General features: G+C 46.8%; 1 protein-coding gene across 6 annotated transcripts in view; it reads left to right on the top strand.

Moving 5' to 3' along the window:
- SSX2IP (SSX family member 2 interacting protein) overlaps nucleotides 1–19,207 on the top strand; it is a 632,083-nt gene that overhangs the window by 365,155 nt on the left and 247,721 nt on the right. For all 6 annotated transcript variants that reach the window (XM_086954035.1, XM_086954027.1, XM_086954031.1 and 3 more), the window contains one exon: nucleotides 14,697–14,847. In XM_086954035.1, the coding sequence (XP_086810161.1) occupies nucleotides 14,697–14,847 (151 nt within the window). The remainder of the gene's footprint in view (nucleotides 1–14,696; nucleotides 14,848–19,207) is intronic.

Below are 19,207 nucleotides of genomic sequence, written 5' to 3'. Positions count from 1 at the left end.
ATCCTTAACTCACTCTTGGATAAGAACACCTATTTGGTCCCAATGAAGACCAGGCGTTCGAGAAAATAAAAAAGGACACTGAAGTAGCTAAGTCTATAGGAGCACTCCAGACTACATCCAACACAGGCTCCTTTCATTGCTCCTTTTACAAAGGAGGGTCAAAAACTTGATCTCCAGATCAAAATACATCAACTTACAAGGGGAACAACCAGTCCGCTCCCTCCAGAGGGTTTTTTCCAGGAGGTTAGAGGCAGCTACTTAAAGGGTGGGGGTAGGGGTAACTTGCCCGGTAATTCCCCTTCCCAATACAAACAGTGACTTGCCCACGCTTCCCCCGGATTACACCACACCTGTCGGGGGAAGACTTCAACAATTTCTCCCCATTTGGCAGTATATAACATCAGACTAATGGGTGCTTGGAATTATCTAACCTGGTTAGTGCCTGGAGCTTACCAGCAATCCCCCAAACATTTCAACTCGATCTCACAAGGTATCTCCAGAACACATCACTTGCTAAAACAAGAGATCCAGTCCCTCTTACAAAAAAGGGGCAGGAGAGGCAGTTCCAATATAGTACCAGGGCTCAGGGGTTTACTCTCTGTACTTTCTCATCCCCAATAAGGACAGTTCCCTAAGACCTATTCTGGATCTCAGAGAGCTAAACCATTATATACTGCCAGAGCACTTTCCACATGGTGACACTTCAACAGGTACTCCCACTTTTACAAAGAGCAGACTACTCTAGATTTAAAAGACTCATATTTTCACATTCCAATTCATCCGGCTCATTGCAAATACCTCAGATTTGTGATAGCAGGCAAGCATTACCAGTTCAAGGTGCTTCCCTTCGGAGTGACAGCACCCACAGTTTTACCAAATGCCTGGCAGTAGTGGCTGCTTATCTTAGAAGACAACAAATTCACGTCTTCCCCTATCTTGATGACTAGCTTATCAATACTAGCACTGACTACAGCACACAAAGATCTTCATCAACTGGGATTCACCCTCAATGAATCAGGGAGTTTAAAGCACGCTACTCACCCGTGAGGGTCTCAAGGTGCTGGAGGGTGAGGGGAGATGCAGCTCTGGTTCAGCCGAAGAGCCAGGTCTTGAGGCTCTTCCTCAAAGTGTGCAGAGTAGAGGAGCGACTTATATTGACTGAGAGCTCGTTCCAGGTTTTGGCCGCGACGTAGGAGAAGGCTCTTCCACCCGCTCTGGTTCTGCGAATGCACGGGGTTTCAGCTAGGGTGAGGTGAGTGGAGGATCCTCTTGGGTACATGGAACAATACTCTTTCGTTGAGGTATTTGGGTCCCGTGTTGTGGAGGGATTTGCAGGCGTGGGTGAGTAGCTTGAAGGTTACTCTCTTCTAGACGGAGAGCCAGTGGAAGTCTTGCAGGTGTTGGGTGATGTGCTCATGTCGTGGGATGCCGAGGACGAGTCTAGCCTCTGTGTTCTTGATGGTCTGGGTTTTCCGTAGTAGGGATTTGTTGATTCCAGCTTAGAGGGCTTTTCCGTAGTCCAATCTGCTTGTTAATGGTGCACGGGAGACGGTCTTTGTGGCTTTGAGAGGGATCCACTTGAAGGTCTTGAGGAGGATGCGGAGGGTGATGAAGCAGGAGGAAGCGACGGCATTGATCTGTCAGGTAATGGTGAGGGAGGAGTAGATTATGATGCCAAGGTTCCTGGCGTGGTCCTTGGGTGTGTGGGAGTGCCAAGGGCCACCAGGAGTTGTCCCTTGCTAAGGGGGTGGGTCCAAGGTTGAGGACTTCTGTCATCTCAGAGTTGAGTTTCAGACAGCTGCTGCTCATCCAGGTTGCAATGTCTTTCATTCCTTTTTGGAAGCTGAGTCTGGTGATTTTGGGGTCCTTTGTTAGTGAGAGGATAAGCTGGGTGTCGTTGGCGTAGGATACAATGCTGAGTCCATGCTGTCTGACGATGGCGGCGAGGGGGGCCATGTAGATGTTGAAAAACGTGGCACTGGGCGTTGATTCTTGGGGTGCTCCGCAGTTGATCGCAGTGGGTTCAGAGAGGAAAGGCGGGAATCTGATCCTTTCGGTTCTGCCTACAACTAAGGAGCAGAGCCAGTAGAAGGCGGTTCCCTGTATGCCAGCGTCGTGGAGTCTGGCTGCGAGAATGCGATGGTTTATACGGATTTCGGATTGGGAGGAGTTGAGGATGGCATTCTCTTCGATGAAGTTTGTCAGCTGGGCGTTGACTATCTTCTCTGTGACTTTGTCTGCGAAAGGAAGGTGAGAGATGGATCAGTAGTACTTCAGGTCTGTCTGGTCTGCGGAGGGTTTTTTGAGGAGGGGCTTGACTTCTGCGCATTTCCAGTCGTCGGGGAAAGTGCCAGATTCGAAGAAAGCGTTGATGATGCGTCGTAGCTCAGACGCTTTGGCGGCAGCTCTGTGGAAGATGGACGGCAGGCAGGGGTCCGTGTGGGCTCCTGAGTGAGTGCTCTTGATGGTCATGGTGGTATCTTCGGTGGTGACCGGGGTCCAGGTGGTGATGGTGGGCTGGCTGTCGTCACTAGAGGAAAGGGTAGTTTCTGGAGTCTGCTCGCTAAAGTTGTCGTAGAGGGCCTTGATTTTCAGGTGGAAGTAGGAGCCGAGCTTGTTGGAGAGGTCCTGGGAGGGAGTGAAGTCTGTCGCTTCGCTGAGGGGGGGTTTGGTGAATTGCTGGATGATGTTGAAAAGTTCATTTGAGTTGTTGGAGTTGGTGAGGATTTTGTTCTGGATGAAGGTCTTATTGGTGGATCTTATGCGTTGGTGGTATTTTGTCATAGCCTTCTGTAGGTGGTCTGGTCTTCCGTGGTTTTGCTGTTTCTCCATTGTTTTTCGTGACGTCTGCAGGAGCGTCTGGCTTCTTGGAGGTTAGCGGTGAACCAGGTGGCCTTCAGGGGGCTCGGTCTGTCGGTGATGCATAGGGGTGCGACCTTGCCTTCACAGTTGGTGATCCAGCGGTGTAGTTCCTTGGCTGCAGAGTTGGCGTCTGAGGCGGGTGGTTCGTGGATGAGGGTGGAGTTGAGATGCTCCTCTGTGACCTTGCTCCAGTTCCTTCGTTAAGGATGAGGAGTGGGTTTGAGAGAGGTGGCAGTGTTGTAAGAGAAGTGTACGCAGTGGTGGTATGTCAAGAGTGGCTGCATGGTGTGGCTGAAGCGGATGTTGTTCCCACCTGCGAAGATGGGGTCGAGGGTGTGTCCTGCTTTCTGGGTAGGGGTGGTGACTAGCTGTTGCAGTCAGATGTTGGCGAGCTTGCCCAGGAGCGTGTTGGAGTTGGGTTCACTGAGGCTGTCGAGGTGGAAGTTCAGGTTTCAGATGAGTATGTAATCCATGGAGGCAAAGGCGTGGGGTGCAATGAGGTCAGCAGTGGTAGTGGCGAACGAAGCACAAGGTCCGGTGGGGTCTGTAGGTGCGGGTGCTGCAAAGTGTAGTTCTAGGGATAGTCTGGATCTGCAAGTGGAGGTGTTCAGTGGTGGCGCCCGTGGTTGAGGTGAAGAGTCGGGCGGAGATCTTGTGTTCTGTAGAAAGGGATCTCTGTGTATATTCATAATCTAGTGAATAGTCCCGCCCATGTGCGTGGACCCCGGCAATCAAAAAATCTCTGCAGTTCTGCATTTTTTTACAACTTAAAAGACACTTAAGAGAGAATTTAAAGACAAATAATGCAGCCTATATCCACAGGCTACACTGTCCGGTACTTCAACTAGAAATTCCACCAAAAAAACCACACAAACAGCACAGCCTGCCCAGTTTCCTCCATAGAGAAACTTGCCTCTACCAGTAAAAGCCTCTGGAATGATAGAGAGGAAGGCATGGACAGACAAACCCCATAGGCTGCTATTATGTGGCTTAAATAGGATACTGTGCCTTTAAGAGAACTTTCCAGAACTTCTACCAGTATCCCAGAATGCACAGCAGGTCACTTTTACTTTCAGTTCTTTTTTCCGGCTCCTGCTAACAGGACCCTGGTGCATTGAGCTCTCCCTTTTTCAAGGGTTTATTGGAATTTTGTGCACTTTTGGTTTTAAGTGTTTTCAGTTTGTGTTCTTCGTGTTTCCTTTCACTCCTGTGTATTTGTTCAGGCTTTTTAGGGCTCTAAAATGCCTGCTCTCTTCGAAAAGTGCCCAGCATGTGGAAGGAAGAAGTCCAAGACTGATCCACAAGACGTCTGCATACCCTGTCTCCCTGATGCACATGTCCCTGAAGAATGTGACATCTGCCAGAACTTTTCAGCAAGGACCCTGAGGGAGAGGCTGAAGATTAGGCTTCAAGGCCTAGAGGAGAGACGACTGCAGGTGGGTCTGGGCAGGCTGGAGAGGCTCCCTCTGCCTCTGCTGAGGCCTCTGTGGACTATCCAGAGGCAGGAAGCCCAGCAAACGGTCCTGGTCTCCGTCGCCGTCGATTGCATCGACGACATCTAGAGGGATGACGACGGTGTGTTCCCCATCTCCTCAGGGCTCCGGGTCGGGACGGCGCGAAGGATCGATGTCTAAGGGCCTGAGTAGGCCGCCGTCGAGATCACCGTCGGCGGATTCTTCGACATCCGCGTCGGGCCATCGACATCGAAGGAGCGACTGGCTTCGGCGCTTGCTGTCGAGCCGACACCGCCGGTCGCCATCGAGAAGACGGTCGGCGTCGAGGGGATCCTCGACGTCGAGGACCTCGAGAAAGCGGTCGGCTTCGAGAAGGAGTCGACGCTCATCGTCGAGGACTGAACGTTCGACGTCGCGGAGGCGGCATTCGGCATCGAGGAAGAAGCGCTCGACGTCGCGGAGGCGGCGTTCGACGCCGGAGAAGCGACGCTCGGCGTCGAGAAGAAAGATCAGCGTCTCTGAGACTTTCCAACTCTCCTAAGCGGCGCAGAAGGAGTTCTGGCGCCAGAAGTCATGCTGGGTCTGGAGGAGGACGCCGGAGACTGCGATCACCTACTGTAGGGGCTGGTTCGCAGTCCCCTCCCCCGAAGAAGTCACCAGGCTCGCTGTACTCGGTGGTTTATACACCACCTCGCCCGAAGACTCCCCCCACCTCCTATACCTAAGGGGGATCCTCACATCAAGTCTCCGCTTCCACCACTTCCTCCCTCGGGACAACCACCACCGCTTCCGCCTCATGGGCCCGCTCCTCGTCGGAGATACCTCCTGTTCCTCCGCCACAGTCGGTGTCACTGCCTCCACTCCCTACACCGCCTAAGGGGACGCCTAAACCAAAACCCCAGGATAGGCCACGGAAGACTCCTCCACGGAGACCTGCTGAGCGTCCACCAACTGGGAGATCACAATCTCGTTCCAGGAGGAGCGAACGATCGCGTAACAGGTCATCCACGCGATCGAGACGACTCCACAGGAGGCGCAAGTCTCGTTCCCATACGGGGTCTTCAGAGACCAGGGACTATTCTCCGACTTTGTCGGAGTCACCGGAGACCAGGGTGTCACCGGTTGACGATCTGGTGTCCTTTCATGATGTCCTGTTAAGAGGTGCAGCAATATTGGGCATCTCGTTGACGGTGCCCACGCCCAAGACATCGGTGATCTTCGAGACGCTGCACCAGAAACATCTGTCTCGGCCATTACTACCACTGGTACAGGGCCTGGAGGATCCGGCCATGGACCTTTTTCTCACCCCGGCGGTGACTAAGGCGGCCCCCTCGAGACTACAGAAAAAATACCGGGCTCCCGACTCGGATCCGGCTTTTCTAAGGGTGGAACCTCCTCCAGACTCTGTGATAGTGACGGCGGCTCGAAAACAGCACGCCACCACTCAGTCATCCACAGTCCCAACAGATAAGGAATCTAGATGGCTGGATTCGGCTGGGAGGAAGGTTTGTGGGACGTCAGCGACTTCCATGAAGGCTGCGAGTGCCATGCCTTGTTAGGGCGGTATGACCGAGCCCTCTGGGAATCCCTCCAGCAGTTTGTAGAATCCCTGCCTCGTGACAAGAGAGAAGATTTCCAGGAGGTGTTGAATGAGGGGATGTTGGTGGCGAATCAGGTCATCAGTGCTGCAGCCGATTCTTCCCTCCTGGCGGCGCATGGTTTCTGCCATGGGATTAACCAGCGAAGGCACGCCTGGCTCTGCCTCACGTCGCTGAAACCTAACGCACAATAAAGGGTTGCCAATTTCCCATTCTCTGGCGAAACCCTGTTTGGAAAACATGCAGATGACGAAATGGCCCGCATGAAGCCGGAGGCCGAAACACTCACGGCTGTGGGTCGGAAAAGCCTAAGGATAGCAAGAAATCGTACCGCCCGTTCCAGAGACGATTCGGTGGACAGTGCAGAGGGCGTGGCCAGGCTTCGGGACAGCAGCAGCAACAACAGCAGCAGTTTCGAAGACCGTTCCAGAAGCGCCAGAAAGACAGAGGCGGCCAACAGTCGGCAATAGCGACCAAAGGCCCAGCCGGGTCTAGGCCCTGAGCGCTTACTTCCCCTGCATCTGTTACCCACTCCGGTGGGGGGTAGCATTAAATTTTTTCTGGCAGAGTGGAGAAAAATTACTCAGGACAAGTGGGTGCTGAATATTGTTTGCAATGGATAGTCTTCGGTTCACCAGCCCGCCTCCAGCAATTCCACTGGTCAGCTTGCAGTTTCAGCTGCGCGAGCTCCAGGCGGAGGCCGATATCCTGTTAAGGAAAAGGGCGATAGAAGACGTACCTCTGTCTCAAAGAGGAAGAGGTCTGTACTCCCAGTTCTTCCTGGTTCGCATGAAGGACAAAAACGAGTTCAGGCCCGTTCTGGACTTGCGACAGGCAAACAAGTGGATCCGCAGAGAGAAGTTTCGCATGCTGTTGTTGCATCAGATTTATCCTCAGTTGAAACAGGGAGACTGGCTATGTGCTATAGACCTACAAGATGCGTACTTCCATGTGCCCATTGCACACAAACACAGGAAGTTCCTGCGATTCCAAGTCGGCGCCAATCATTATCAACACACAGTACTGCCATTCGGACTGAAGTCTGCGCCGAGAACATTCTCGAAGTGCATGGCGGTGGTAGCAGCACACCTGAGGAAGAGCAAGGTGTTCGTCTACCCGTACCTGGACGATTGGTTGATCAAGGCTTCCTCCTTCTCGGAAGCTCAAGCACACTTCCAGAAGATGTGCATTCTCTGGAACAAGCTGGGGTTGCAGATCAACATGTCCAAGTCTGTCCAGACTCTGGTCCAATGCATACAGTACTTGGGAACCTCCATCAATACGCTATCAGCAAGCGTGTCTCCGGAGGAGCGACGATTATCACTCCTTTGGAAGGCTCAGGCTCTTATGACCACTCCATCTAAAACAGTGAGGACGGTGCCTTCTCTACTGGGATCGATGGCCTCTTGTATCTTCCTAACGCCACACGCACGACTGCACATGAGACCGTTGCAAGACTGCTTGGAGGATCAATGGGATCAGAGGAAAGGATCTTGGGACGACCAGATACGACTGTCTCTGCATGCTCTTCAGTCTCTGAAGTGGTGGTGTTCAGCGGAGAATCTCCTCAAGGGGGTTCCCTTCCACAAGGACATTCCCACTCAGACTATCGTGACGGATGCTTCTCTCCATGGTTGGGGGGCGCACTCCGGAGACTTACAGATTCAAGGAACGTGGTCCCCGATGGAGGCCACGTATCGCATCAATTTCCTGGAACTCGGAGCTGTTCACTTGGCACTGAAGGCCTTTCATGTGTCCTTTCAGACCAACTCTCTGCTTGTACAGACGGACAATACGACCACAATGTATTACCTCAACAAGCAGGGGGGCTCGAGATCACGCACTCTGTCGCAGGAGGCGCAGGCGATCTGGCACTGGTTTCTGGCCTGACGATAACGGCTACCCATCTGCCAGGTGTGCAGAATGTTCAGGCGGACGCACTGAGCAGACTGATTCAGGAAAACCACGAATGGGTCATGAACGACGAAGTACTAGGAGAAGTCTTCGCAAGGTGGGGCACTCCAGACATAGATCTGTTCGCCACCGCCGAAAACAGCAAATGCCAAGACTTCGCTTCCAAGTACTACCAGCAGGGGACGCTGGGGCATGCGCTATGGATCAACTGGTCGAACAGCTTTCTGTACGCTTTTCAACCCATTCCCCTGATTCTGGCGGTGCTCATCAAGCTGGCCCGCTCCAGGGCGCGGATGATACTTTTTGCCCCGGAATGGCCCAGGCAGTGGTGGTTCACGGACTTGCTTCACCGGTCTCTCCTTCCTCACATACGGCTGCCGTGCAGGCCGGACCTTCTCACGAAGTTCGGGGGGCAGATGTTGCATCCCAACCTCTCGTCTTTGAGTTTGGCGGCATGGCTCCTGAGAGAGTGCAATATGGCCATTTGAATCTGCCCGAAGATTGCATGGACATACTGAAGGAGTCTAAGCGACCTTCCACTCGGACTTCCTATGCTTACAAGTGGAAGAGGTTCTGTATCTGGTGCAAGTCCAAGAACTATGACCCAACGACGTGCAAGGAAGACGTCATCCTTCCTTACCTTCTACATTTGGTGCAGTCTGGCCCTAATGATCATTCCATTAAAGTTCATCTCGCTGCATTGACTGCCTTCAGGCTTGAAGAAAGTATTCCCTCCTATCCGGCTTCCGTCGCCTTCATGGGAATTGAATGTGGTGCAGTCCAGATTGATGAAGGAGCCTTTTGAAACTATTCATAAGGCTTCGTTGCAGCACCTGTCCTGGAAGGCGGCGTTCCTCGTGGCCATTACATAGGCCCGCAGGGTGAATGAAATTCAGGCGTTGTGTTGCCAAGAACCTTATACTGTATTTCATGCTGCTACGGTTGTTATGCGTACTCACCCTAAATTTCTTCCCAGGGTTATTTCTGATTTTCATGTCAACCAGACAATAACTTTGCCTACGTTTTTTTCAGAATCCTTCATCTCCAGCGGAACGGTCTTTACATTCCCTGGATGTTAGGAGGGGGTTGAAATTTTATCTGGATAAAACCAAAGATATTCGTAGGTCAGACCAATTGTTTATCAATTATGGATCGGTCAGGATGGGTCTTGCTACCTCTAAGTAGTCCATCTCTAGGTGGATTGTGTCCTGCATACAGCTGTATTACCAAAAAGCTAATAAGACCTTGGGGGTAAACCTAAGGCTCATTCCACCAGGGGCAAAGCTGCCACGACTGCTTTGCTCCGAAATTTGTGTTCCAGTTGCAGAAATCTGCAAGGCGGCCACTTGGAAGTCGGTCCATACCTTTGCTAAGCATTACTGCCTGGACACTGATGCCAGGGCAGACGCTCAGGTTGGGCAGGTTTCGCTCCGAAATTTGTTCGCACAATAGTGGTGTTAATTCTCGTTCTCCACCGCCGCTTGGTGTGGGGATGGGCTTGCCATTCTATTCACTAGATTAGGACTATACACAGAGATCCCCCTACTACAGAAGGAGTAGTTTCTGTCCTGTAACTCCAGTTCTGTAGTAGGGGTATCTCTGTTATAGTCATAAGCGCCCGCCCTCCTCCCCGGTGGAGAAAGATATTCATGTAAGGAATGCTACAGGTCTGGCGTGTTACGCCTTCAAAAATAACTGAAAGTAAAAGGGACCTGCTGTGCATTCTGGGATACTGGAAGAAGTTCTGGAAAGTTCTCTTAAAGGCACAGTATCCTATTTAAGCCACATAATGGCAGCCTATGGGGCTTATCTGTCCATGCCTTCCTCTATCATTCCAGAGGCTTTTACTGGTAGAGGCAAGTTTCTCTATGGAGGAAACTGGGCAGGCTGTGCTGTTAGTGTGGTTTTTTTTGTAGAATTTCTAGTTGAAGTACTGGCCGGTGTAGCCTGTGGATATAGGCTGCATTATTTGTCTTTAAATTCTCTCTTAAGTGTCTTTTAAGTTGTCAAAAAATGCAGAACTGCAGAGATTATTTTTGATTGCCGGGGTCCACGCACATGGGCGGGACTATTCACTAGAATATGACTATAACAGAGATACCCCTACTGCAGAACTGAAGTTACAGGATAGAAACTACTCCTTTTGCGCGTCCTCCTCCTGGGTGGTTTGGGCGGTCCTTCCTCTGGATCTTGTAGCCATCAGGAATTGTCGGTGGCGATGTCGGGGGCGGAGGAGGCGTTGGTCCAGGTTTCCATGAAGAAGGCGACATCTGTCGAGAGGGTGTCAAAGAGGTCCCAGATCTCTAATTTTACACAAAAAAAGAGGTCCCAGATCTCTACAGAGGGTCTGTTTCGGGGGGCGCATATTGAGGAGGATGTACTTCAGGGCTTCGGTGGTTTTGGCGTCCGGCTTGGGGACGGCGGCCGTGGTAGTGCAGATGGTGCTGAAGGTTCGATGGCAAGAGAACTTCCCATGGGTGGTGCTCGACATGGACAGCTGGCAGCTGTTCCTTTCGGGGTTGAGTGTGAGGAGGGCAGCTGAGTCGTAGTGGTGGATGGTCGGAGCTCCAGGGTCCCTGCTGCTGGTTGCAGTAGGGTCGCAGACTGGCTTTCATTTGGATTGCCAGTTGCGCGGCCTCGCAGTGGCTGCATTAAATCAGGATGGGGAAGGGAAGCGCAGCTGGGAAACGGGAACCGGATCCGGCAGGGGAGAGGGGTCACGGGGGCAGCAGCAGCTGGAAGGAATGCGCAAATGGGCACAACAGCGGCACAGGACGAAGAAAACAGTGCAAACAGTCAAACTGACAAAATACAACAGAATAAAAAAAAGACAATTTACAGGCACAATTATTAAGACAGGACTGACAACAGCGGACCAGTAGAAGAGCAAGGCTCTCCCACTGGACCACCAGAAATGAGGCGCAGGCAGGAGCCTGCGGGTGGAGGAGGCCTTGAACACCTACCAGCTCAGAGGTGAACGGTGGTAGCGGCACAACAGCAGAGCTGCTGAGGGAGAGCAGGTCTCTGACCATCAATGCCAAAAAATCTCAGTTATTTATTTTTATTTATAAAGTTTTGTATAACACGAACATGACCCCGAAGGGTATCTGATCCCTTCACATTGCGGAACGGGAAAAACATAGTACAGGGAAATGGCAAAGGGGGTAACGGAAAATAACGTATTTAGCTAATACAATAGAGTACCAAGATGCAAGCAAACAGTACTTAGTTGGGTAGAACAGACAACCCTGAGCTTTACCTTTGATAGACCCAAAAGAATGTGGTAAGTGGGTCATTGAGAAAGCAGAGGAGCCATGACCAATTGTTCATTAGGATCATTTTTACTTCATGTTTGAAGGCAGCTGTGGATGGGGTTCTGCGGATGTCCGGTGGGAGAGAGTTACAGATCTTTAGTGCCGAACTAGAGAAGGCTCTAGACCTTGTTCTCTTTTTGCGAAATGTCTGAGGTTTCGATAAGGGAGAATTTTCACTTCTTGATGGTCTGGCCCTCCAGATAGTTCTAGTTTTTGAGCCAGGTACACAGAGGTTTTGAAATGGAGGGCTTTGCGCGTCTTAGTGAATCTTTAGCGGTATTCTTGCTTCATATGGTAACCAGTTTAGAGATCTCAGGGCTGGGGATATGTGAGCATGGCAATACCACCAGGGATTCCTGCTGCCCCTGTATGAAATTTCAAAATCGTTCTCACTAGGCTCATCGGGCCATTTCTATCAAAGCATTCTAGTTAAAGCTTCATCACTCACAGAACAGGTAAGGCATGAGTAATATTTAGGTTACAGACATCTCGGGAGTAGGTGCATAGCTCAATGAGAGAATTAAATAGCTGAATGAGGCTGTTCAAAATGTTGATCTGCCACTGCAGAGGACCTACAGTGATATATATTTTTTTGGGGGAACTATTCTAGTTCTTAATATTAAGTGTGGCTTATGTCAAATATTTTGTTGTGACGTATGTATACTCTTAATATTTGGTGTGATTAAATAAGTAAAAACAAAATACAGTTGATTAGGACCAAGTTTCAGCAAATAATAGACGTGTTTGTCATTGCTTTCTTCAGGACCATACTAATAATAGCTACTGCAAACAAGGTGATAGTGATATGATAAGTGCTCAAAATCAAAATACGATACAAAGATCACCTGATATCTCTAGGTGTTCTGCTCCCTCTTAACATGATTTAATTTCTGTAAGAGGTATAGACCTCACCCCACCTGGCCACGGCTCAGGAAGGAGGAGAAGCACCGCTCTGTCCGTCGGTACTACAGCATCGGCATCTAAGCCGATCGGGTAAGAAAGCAATGACAAACACGTCTATTATTTGCTGAAACATGTCGACCACGCCTTACATCTAGACGGTCTTTATTTCTTTTCTGTCTGTCATTTAACTACTACTTTTTAACATGGGAATGTAGGGTAACACCAGAATAAAGTTACAAGTACCCCCTATCCTATTTTACACTAGTTTTTTTCATTTTTTCACACCTTTTGAGCACTGCAACATCAGTCCCCCAGGGTTTGATATTTACATCCTCACAACTTGAGAAGCAAGACCCTAGTTAGACCCTACTGCCCGGCGGTGGAGCTCCTCCCAACATCAGGACCCCCGACCGTGACAGTTGATGGGCTATCCCAGCAATGGCCTTGGTGGAATCCAAAATGATGAAGGGCGGTTCCGTGTGGTGACTGATGGGCATCCCTCCTTGATCACTGCAGGGATGACTCTTTTGTCTTTGATACATGTGATTAAATAAGTAACAAGTTGTTAAAACAAAGTATTCCGCGTAGGCAGGTCATGTGGAAAAAGATTATAGATTTATTCTTCAAGTTGTATCTTCAGTTACAGATTACAGAAAGATGGTAAGTTCCATGGAATGGACCACCAGGAGTCTCCTTTCTGCTCAGCCCATCCACTACAACTGACTCCCCTTCTTCAAACGCAAACACTCCAGCTTTCTAATGACCTCACCACTGGCTGAGCAGCAAGGCAGAGAACAATGGGGCGGATGCATGATACTAGCAAATAGATTACAGCACAAGTGTTTTAAAAAAAATAGATCAATATGATTAATTCGCCCTCCAAAACAATAACATATCTGTGTTTTTTGTTTCCGTAATGCAAATATTATTGATGGAGACAGAGGTTTTGTTAGTGTATGTGAGATTGGGCCTATTATCCTTTCAACCTGATAGGGTCAACCCATATCTCTCGATTCAGGTTTGGTTGTTAGGACATCCTAAGTTGCAAGTGCAAGAATAGCGATCTTGCCTGGTGGCAAGCCAGCTGCGCTCATGAAGCGGAGTGTGAAGGGCACTTTTCTACATAGGCACACTAATTATGCGCACTTGTGCAGGAGCAAGAGTAAGTATGGTCTTAGTGCATGAGGACTACTGAAAGCTGAGAAAAGCAGCTGCTAGACACTGATGCAGAGCTGGTATTGCGCGGCCAAAACAAAGTCCTGGAGCAGAACTACAAGCACTGAGCGGTCTGAAGGGAGAGGGATTAGACTCTGTTCAGTGATGTGACCTGTGCTTTGTGATGACAGTAAACCGAACCTGTCATGTGCATATGTGCTGCGTCCGAGATCTGTGTCACGGCTTGAGAAGTGGGAAAGTCGAGGATTGCGTGGTGCTTGGTTTAGCCTACCGGCAGTCCCTGGGCAAGGGTTCTTGAAAGTAAGGTAATGGGTATCCTAAGCCATTAAAGTACCCCTCCCGCCCCACAGTCCAGCAAAAGCACGCAGCGTTTATTCAGGTGTGGTCTAAAAAAACACAAGATTAACAGTTAACCCGTTTAGCACGTCGAACATTCCGCCCCAGTGCGGACGTTCGATCGCGCTAACGGGATTCGGACGTCCAACGGTCGTGCGCAGAACCAGCGAGGTAGTGCACGCGACGACCGTTGGACGTTCGAAGCACGGAAGGGGTTAAAACCGTATGGTGAAAAAGCAAAACACCATAAATACTAATGCCACTCTCCCCCCTCATTGTAGCAGCCCAGAATCAGACCAACAAGCAATCAGCAAAGCCAATACGTATGGTCGACAGTTGAAATTGGTGAGTATGGGATATTGTGGATCAGCAAAAGGACGAGTGCAGCAATTAGTTCGTGGATGAGTAGATGCATGAATGCAAAGATGAGCAAAAGTAGGGGTGAGATATTGAGTCGTGGATGGGACGAGTTCTTGTGGGTGGACACACCTTGCTGCTTGGAAGCAAGAGCAGTGGTTATTTTGCTATTGTATATTCCTGATAAAACTGTACCACGTTTATTATTGGTGCTTTGTCCTTGCATGTTTCCAGATTTCATATTGGTTCAAAAGCCAGAACCGCTTGTTAGGGTGTTGAAAAACGTACCTGCTTTCAGAGAAATGCTTGTCATTAATTGTATTTCTTTACCTTCTAAATGTATTTTAAAGATTTACACTTGACTTGAATAATATGAAATCCGACTGAAACGAAATCAAACCTTCCCTTGTATGCCTTTATTTGGACGATGTTGAAATCTGTATTGTTTGTGTGGCAGTTTTGTTACCATAAAAAGTATTGATATTGAAATGGTTATACTCTTGCTTCACTACACCAATCTTAGTGGATCGAAGTTAATTTCAGAATAAATCACACTCGGACTAATGTAGCAATAGTAGTTCTACTTTGAAATCTTTGTTATCGCACGACTATCAACATACACTTAACTAGTAACCGTTTCATGTTTCGTTCTGCCTTAATTTTATTGTTTAACATTAAAGTTTGTTCTAGATTCCAAAGTGAAACTCTCTTCTCTATGTTAAAAAATCCACACCCTTAAGATAAGGAAAGACAGAAGAATCTTTGTATTTTTCCTTATTCAGGGCCTTTCAGATATTGAAGATGATGCTGGTGATTGCAGTAAGGAGAACCTATCAGAACTTTCTTGCGACACTGTCAGAGAACAACTTACCAACAGTATTAGGCAACAGTGGAGAATCCTAAAAAATCACGTGGAAAAATTAGACAATCAAGGTAAATGCATGGAATAAAAGTTTCATATTACGATATTGTTACTAAATGTTAGTCTTTGCATCTTGCCCATTACTGTATTCATATACTAAACATGTTTGCTTCTGAAATTTTATATATATAATATAAGGTGGGAGGGAGGATGCTGAAGAATTTGTAAAAGCGATTAACATCAACAAGCTTAATCTGAACTTTACTGTAAAAATGAGCCAGACTAATGTAACTTTTTTGGACACAGAAGTGTACATAGAGAACAATAAGATTGAGACTAGGCTCTTCAGAATTGAAACAGCGGGCAATATAATTTTGCATGCGGCTTGTGCTCACCCAACATATCTGATAGCCAGCATACCCTACGGTGAGATGTTGCGCCTGCGTAGGGTATGCAGTAGTGAAACTGAACTCAGGGTGGCACAGACTAACAGTAAGATCAGATTCCTCGAAAGGGGAGCAACTGGTGGATGGGGCCATCACTAAATCCAAACTTAAGGAAAGACAGGATCTTTTGGCCAAGTACGATCATTCAGTGCCAATTGGAAGTCCTGTTATTCAGATAGTGTCAATAAACAAAAAAACAAATTTAGGATCATTACGGGATTTAATAGACCGCATTGAGAGCTATATCGCATCATAAACCGTAATTGGTCGACACTATAAAGTGACCCCCATCATTGGTCCTACCTTGCCCCGCAATGCTACAATTACATACAGCCAAGCACCCTCCATGAGGGAGCGCCTAATCAATACTAATCCTGAAGTTATAGAAAAAACCACATGGTTACAAACCAATAGTGTTTTTTTCAAGTGTAAATTTTGCAAATCCTGCACACATGGAGTAAATACCAAGGTGTACAAGGATGGCTTCAGTAACCAGGAAAGTAAAATAGATAAGATGCCCATGTTCCCTTAGGTATGTAGGGAGTACGAAATTGGCGGTGCATAAGCGCATCCTATAGCACCTAAGGGCCATCACGAATCAAGATAATACCTACCCAGTGGCCAGCCACTTCAAAGAAGTACATCAAAGCAACAACAAAGGGTTACATTTCTTTGTAATTGATGTGGTGATAGCGAGTAGACTAGGAGGAGATACAGAAAGCTATGCTTCGAAAGTTGGAAACTAAATCTATCCTCCAACTCTATTCTAAACAGCCGGGTGGGCTAAACATTACTGAGGATTTGCACACTAGTCATGGTCAGTAATCAAATTGGGATGAGTTAGATATTTCATAGGTCAAATCACATGTATATTTTAATGAATGTTTTTTTGGTGATTTTTTAAATCATTTGTTAACTATTAAATATTGTAATGTATTCCCAACCTTAGAGGGCTATGGTCAGTAGAATATATCAAAGGGTTAACTGACCAATAGGCTTGTGTTACATGCGAATATGAACAACTAATTCCATATTTGTAATGACCAATGCAGGTATAAGTGGCAGTTATAACTTGGCATGTGGGCGGTTATTGCCATTAATTCCAGGCTGAGTAATTTTTAACTAATGAGATTTACATGAGTATCCTTTGCAGATCAACTTTTGCCCTCAATTTCTTCAAGTTTGTAGATATATGTACTTTATCCCTCATTCTTAATCAGTAATGCCAAATGAGATGTCATCAGTGATGTCATTTGAGATGTCATCAGTTATGTCATTTGAGATGTCATCAGTGATGTCATCAGTGATGTCACTGACCATGTCATGAATGATGTAATATGTGACATCATCAGCAGTGGATTGCGGGTGCACGATATATAGTTAGTGCAACTAACTATATATGGAATTTCAATGGTTTTGTGTGAGTAAAATAAGGTTTTGTAAATGCTAATTCCTAACTATATATGGTCTATAGCCTATGGTTTTTTTCAGTGAATACATATATATATATATATATATATATATATATATACATACATATATAAACATATATCATCTGTATATCTATATAAATACAAACATAAATGCATGCATACATATACTTATATGCATACAGATGCATGTTATTTACATGAAAGTTAAAAAAAAACACTAATAAAAGCAAAGCTAAAAAGCCACCTCATTACAAACAGAATGGCTTTAACTTAAACGAGGGCGAGATCTATTGCATTTTCAATGCTTGTTTACTTTGGTTCCATCAAGAAGGCATTCAGATGTGTCACACATTTGCCATAAATTCTGAATGTTAGCACTCTAGTTGCACATTAGATCACTGTAGTAAAGCTACTGCTCACCAGGGACGTCGGCTGCTGGTATTCAAAGTGCATGTTTCAGTCTGCATGTCACAATTTTTTTAATGAAATAGAAGAGGATTTGAGAAGTCACTCAAAATGATCCCTAATTTTTCTTTCTGAAGCACTAATCATACTTTCTATGGCAAAATTAACCCCCTCATGTTGTTCCTTTTTAAATTGAGTGTTTTCAGACTTACCACTTCATTCCAATCAAGATGGCTTCTGGTGTGCCATACTTTTGTCATAAGTAAGACTGTTAGCGCTCTAGTTGTTCTTTAGAACACTCTGGGACATTCTGTCATTGGGCTATACTTTGGGTACATCTCGGTGATATTTGGGCTACATTTAGGCTCTTTTGTCTCTGGTGGCCATCTTGGGAGACTGTATGTCAGAATTTTTTAATGAAATTGAAGAGGGTTTGAGAAGTCACTAAAAATGTGCCCTAATTTTTCTTTCTGCAGCACTAATCATAATTCATATGGCAAAATATACCCCCTCATTTTGTTCCTTTTTAAATTAAATGTTTAAAGAGTTACCACTTTATTCCAATCAAGATAGCTTCAGGTGTGCCATACCTTTGTAATAAGTAGGACTGTTAGCGCTCTAGTTGTTCTTTAGAACACTCTAGGAGGCTGCAGTAGAACACAAAGGAATCAACTGACAGTCTCTGTCCTTGTTGGATGTACATGTTTTACTGAGAATGTCAGACTTCATTTTCACATGACTGAGAAAGATAATGTGAATTTACAGAAAATATGCTTTCAGTTTAGCTTATAGATCCCCTTCCAAACCACTGTAGGAAAATCATGAGATATTAGTTTTCTTTCAAACAATATTCATGATATCACAGCAGAAGGTTTTTTCACATGGTAAAATCACCTTAGAACCCACCACAATTCCTAAAACGAGTATGGTACCATCAACAAATGATTTATAATGTAACTAAAGTCCTAAAACCCTCTATTAACTACAATGCTTTTTAATGAGGTGCTATCATGTATATTGGTCCCAAAATGGCTGCCAACACTTCTTGGATGAAGTGCTGACAGCCAATCAGATCAGATGTGTGGTTAGGCTCCGCCCAGATATATATCTTTTTTTTAACCTAAATTAATCAAAATCCACTGGAGCACATATATTGAGACCTAGCAAAGGCACATCGGGCTAACAGTCCCTACAATTGTGCCAAGTTTCGTGCAAATCCATTCAGCCGTTCGAGCTAAAAGTGAGGCCAACCGCCCTATGGAAATTAACATGGGGAAAAACGCGTTTTGGGACCCCCCTTATTTCTCGGCCCCCCCCTTGATGAAACCCCCCCAAATTGTCAGGGGCTGCTCAGAAACAAAATGTTCCATTTTCCTGAAAATTTCAGCCAATTCCGTCCACAAACGCCAAAGTTATTAGACATAGAATTTTCAAAAATCCCATAGAGAAAAAATCCTAACTATATATACCTACTGGCGACCGCCAGTAGGTAATATATATATATATATATATATATATATATATATATATATATCCTACTGGCGGTCGCCAGTAGGTAGTTATAGTTAGGACCTAGTTTCCATAGGAAATCCTCAACATTCTATTTGGAATAACTTTGGCCCTGGTTGAAGAATCTTAGCGCATTTCTCAAAGAAGATGGCTCAGTCCGCTGCGCTCCTTCCCTGAAAGTTTGGGGGGGATTGGACAAGTGGGGGCTGAGATAAAAGGGGGGTCCCAAAACGTGTTTTCTCCATGTTATTTTCCATAGGACCTTTAGACTCGGCTACAGGTCGAACGGGTGAATGGATTTATAAGAAATTTGGCAAAACTGTACAGTCCGGCTCGCAGATTACGCTTTTTTTGGAATGGTGTAAATCCGTTCAGTAGTTGTTGAGAAAATTAAAGTTAAAGTCAATTATATATCTATAGGCGCGCACACGTGCGCGCACCCAAGCGGCTGCGCGTGAGCGGTATTTTTTTTGGCTGCGTGACGTCTGTTAACGTTCGATTCAAAGGAAATCAGGAAGTTTTGTCCGCCATTTTGTCACTGCGAGTAAATATATTGTTCATTTCAAAGCGTTGAAACATGGAAAGGGGAGAAGGTAGAGTTTGTCTTCCTGCGTAGGTTTTCTCAGGGTGTGCAGTAA

Source organism: Lissotriton vulgaris, chromosome 1_1, assembly GCF_964263255.1.
Source record: "Lissotriton vulgaris chromosome 1_1, aLisVul1.2, whole genome shotgun sequence".
In the NCBI taxonomy this organism is placed as follows: Eukaryota; Metazoa; Chordata; class Amphibia; order Caudata; family Salamandridae; genus Lissotriton; species Lissotriton vulgaris.
This window is presented reverse-complemented; position numbering and strand designations above follow the sequence as displayed.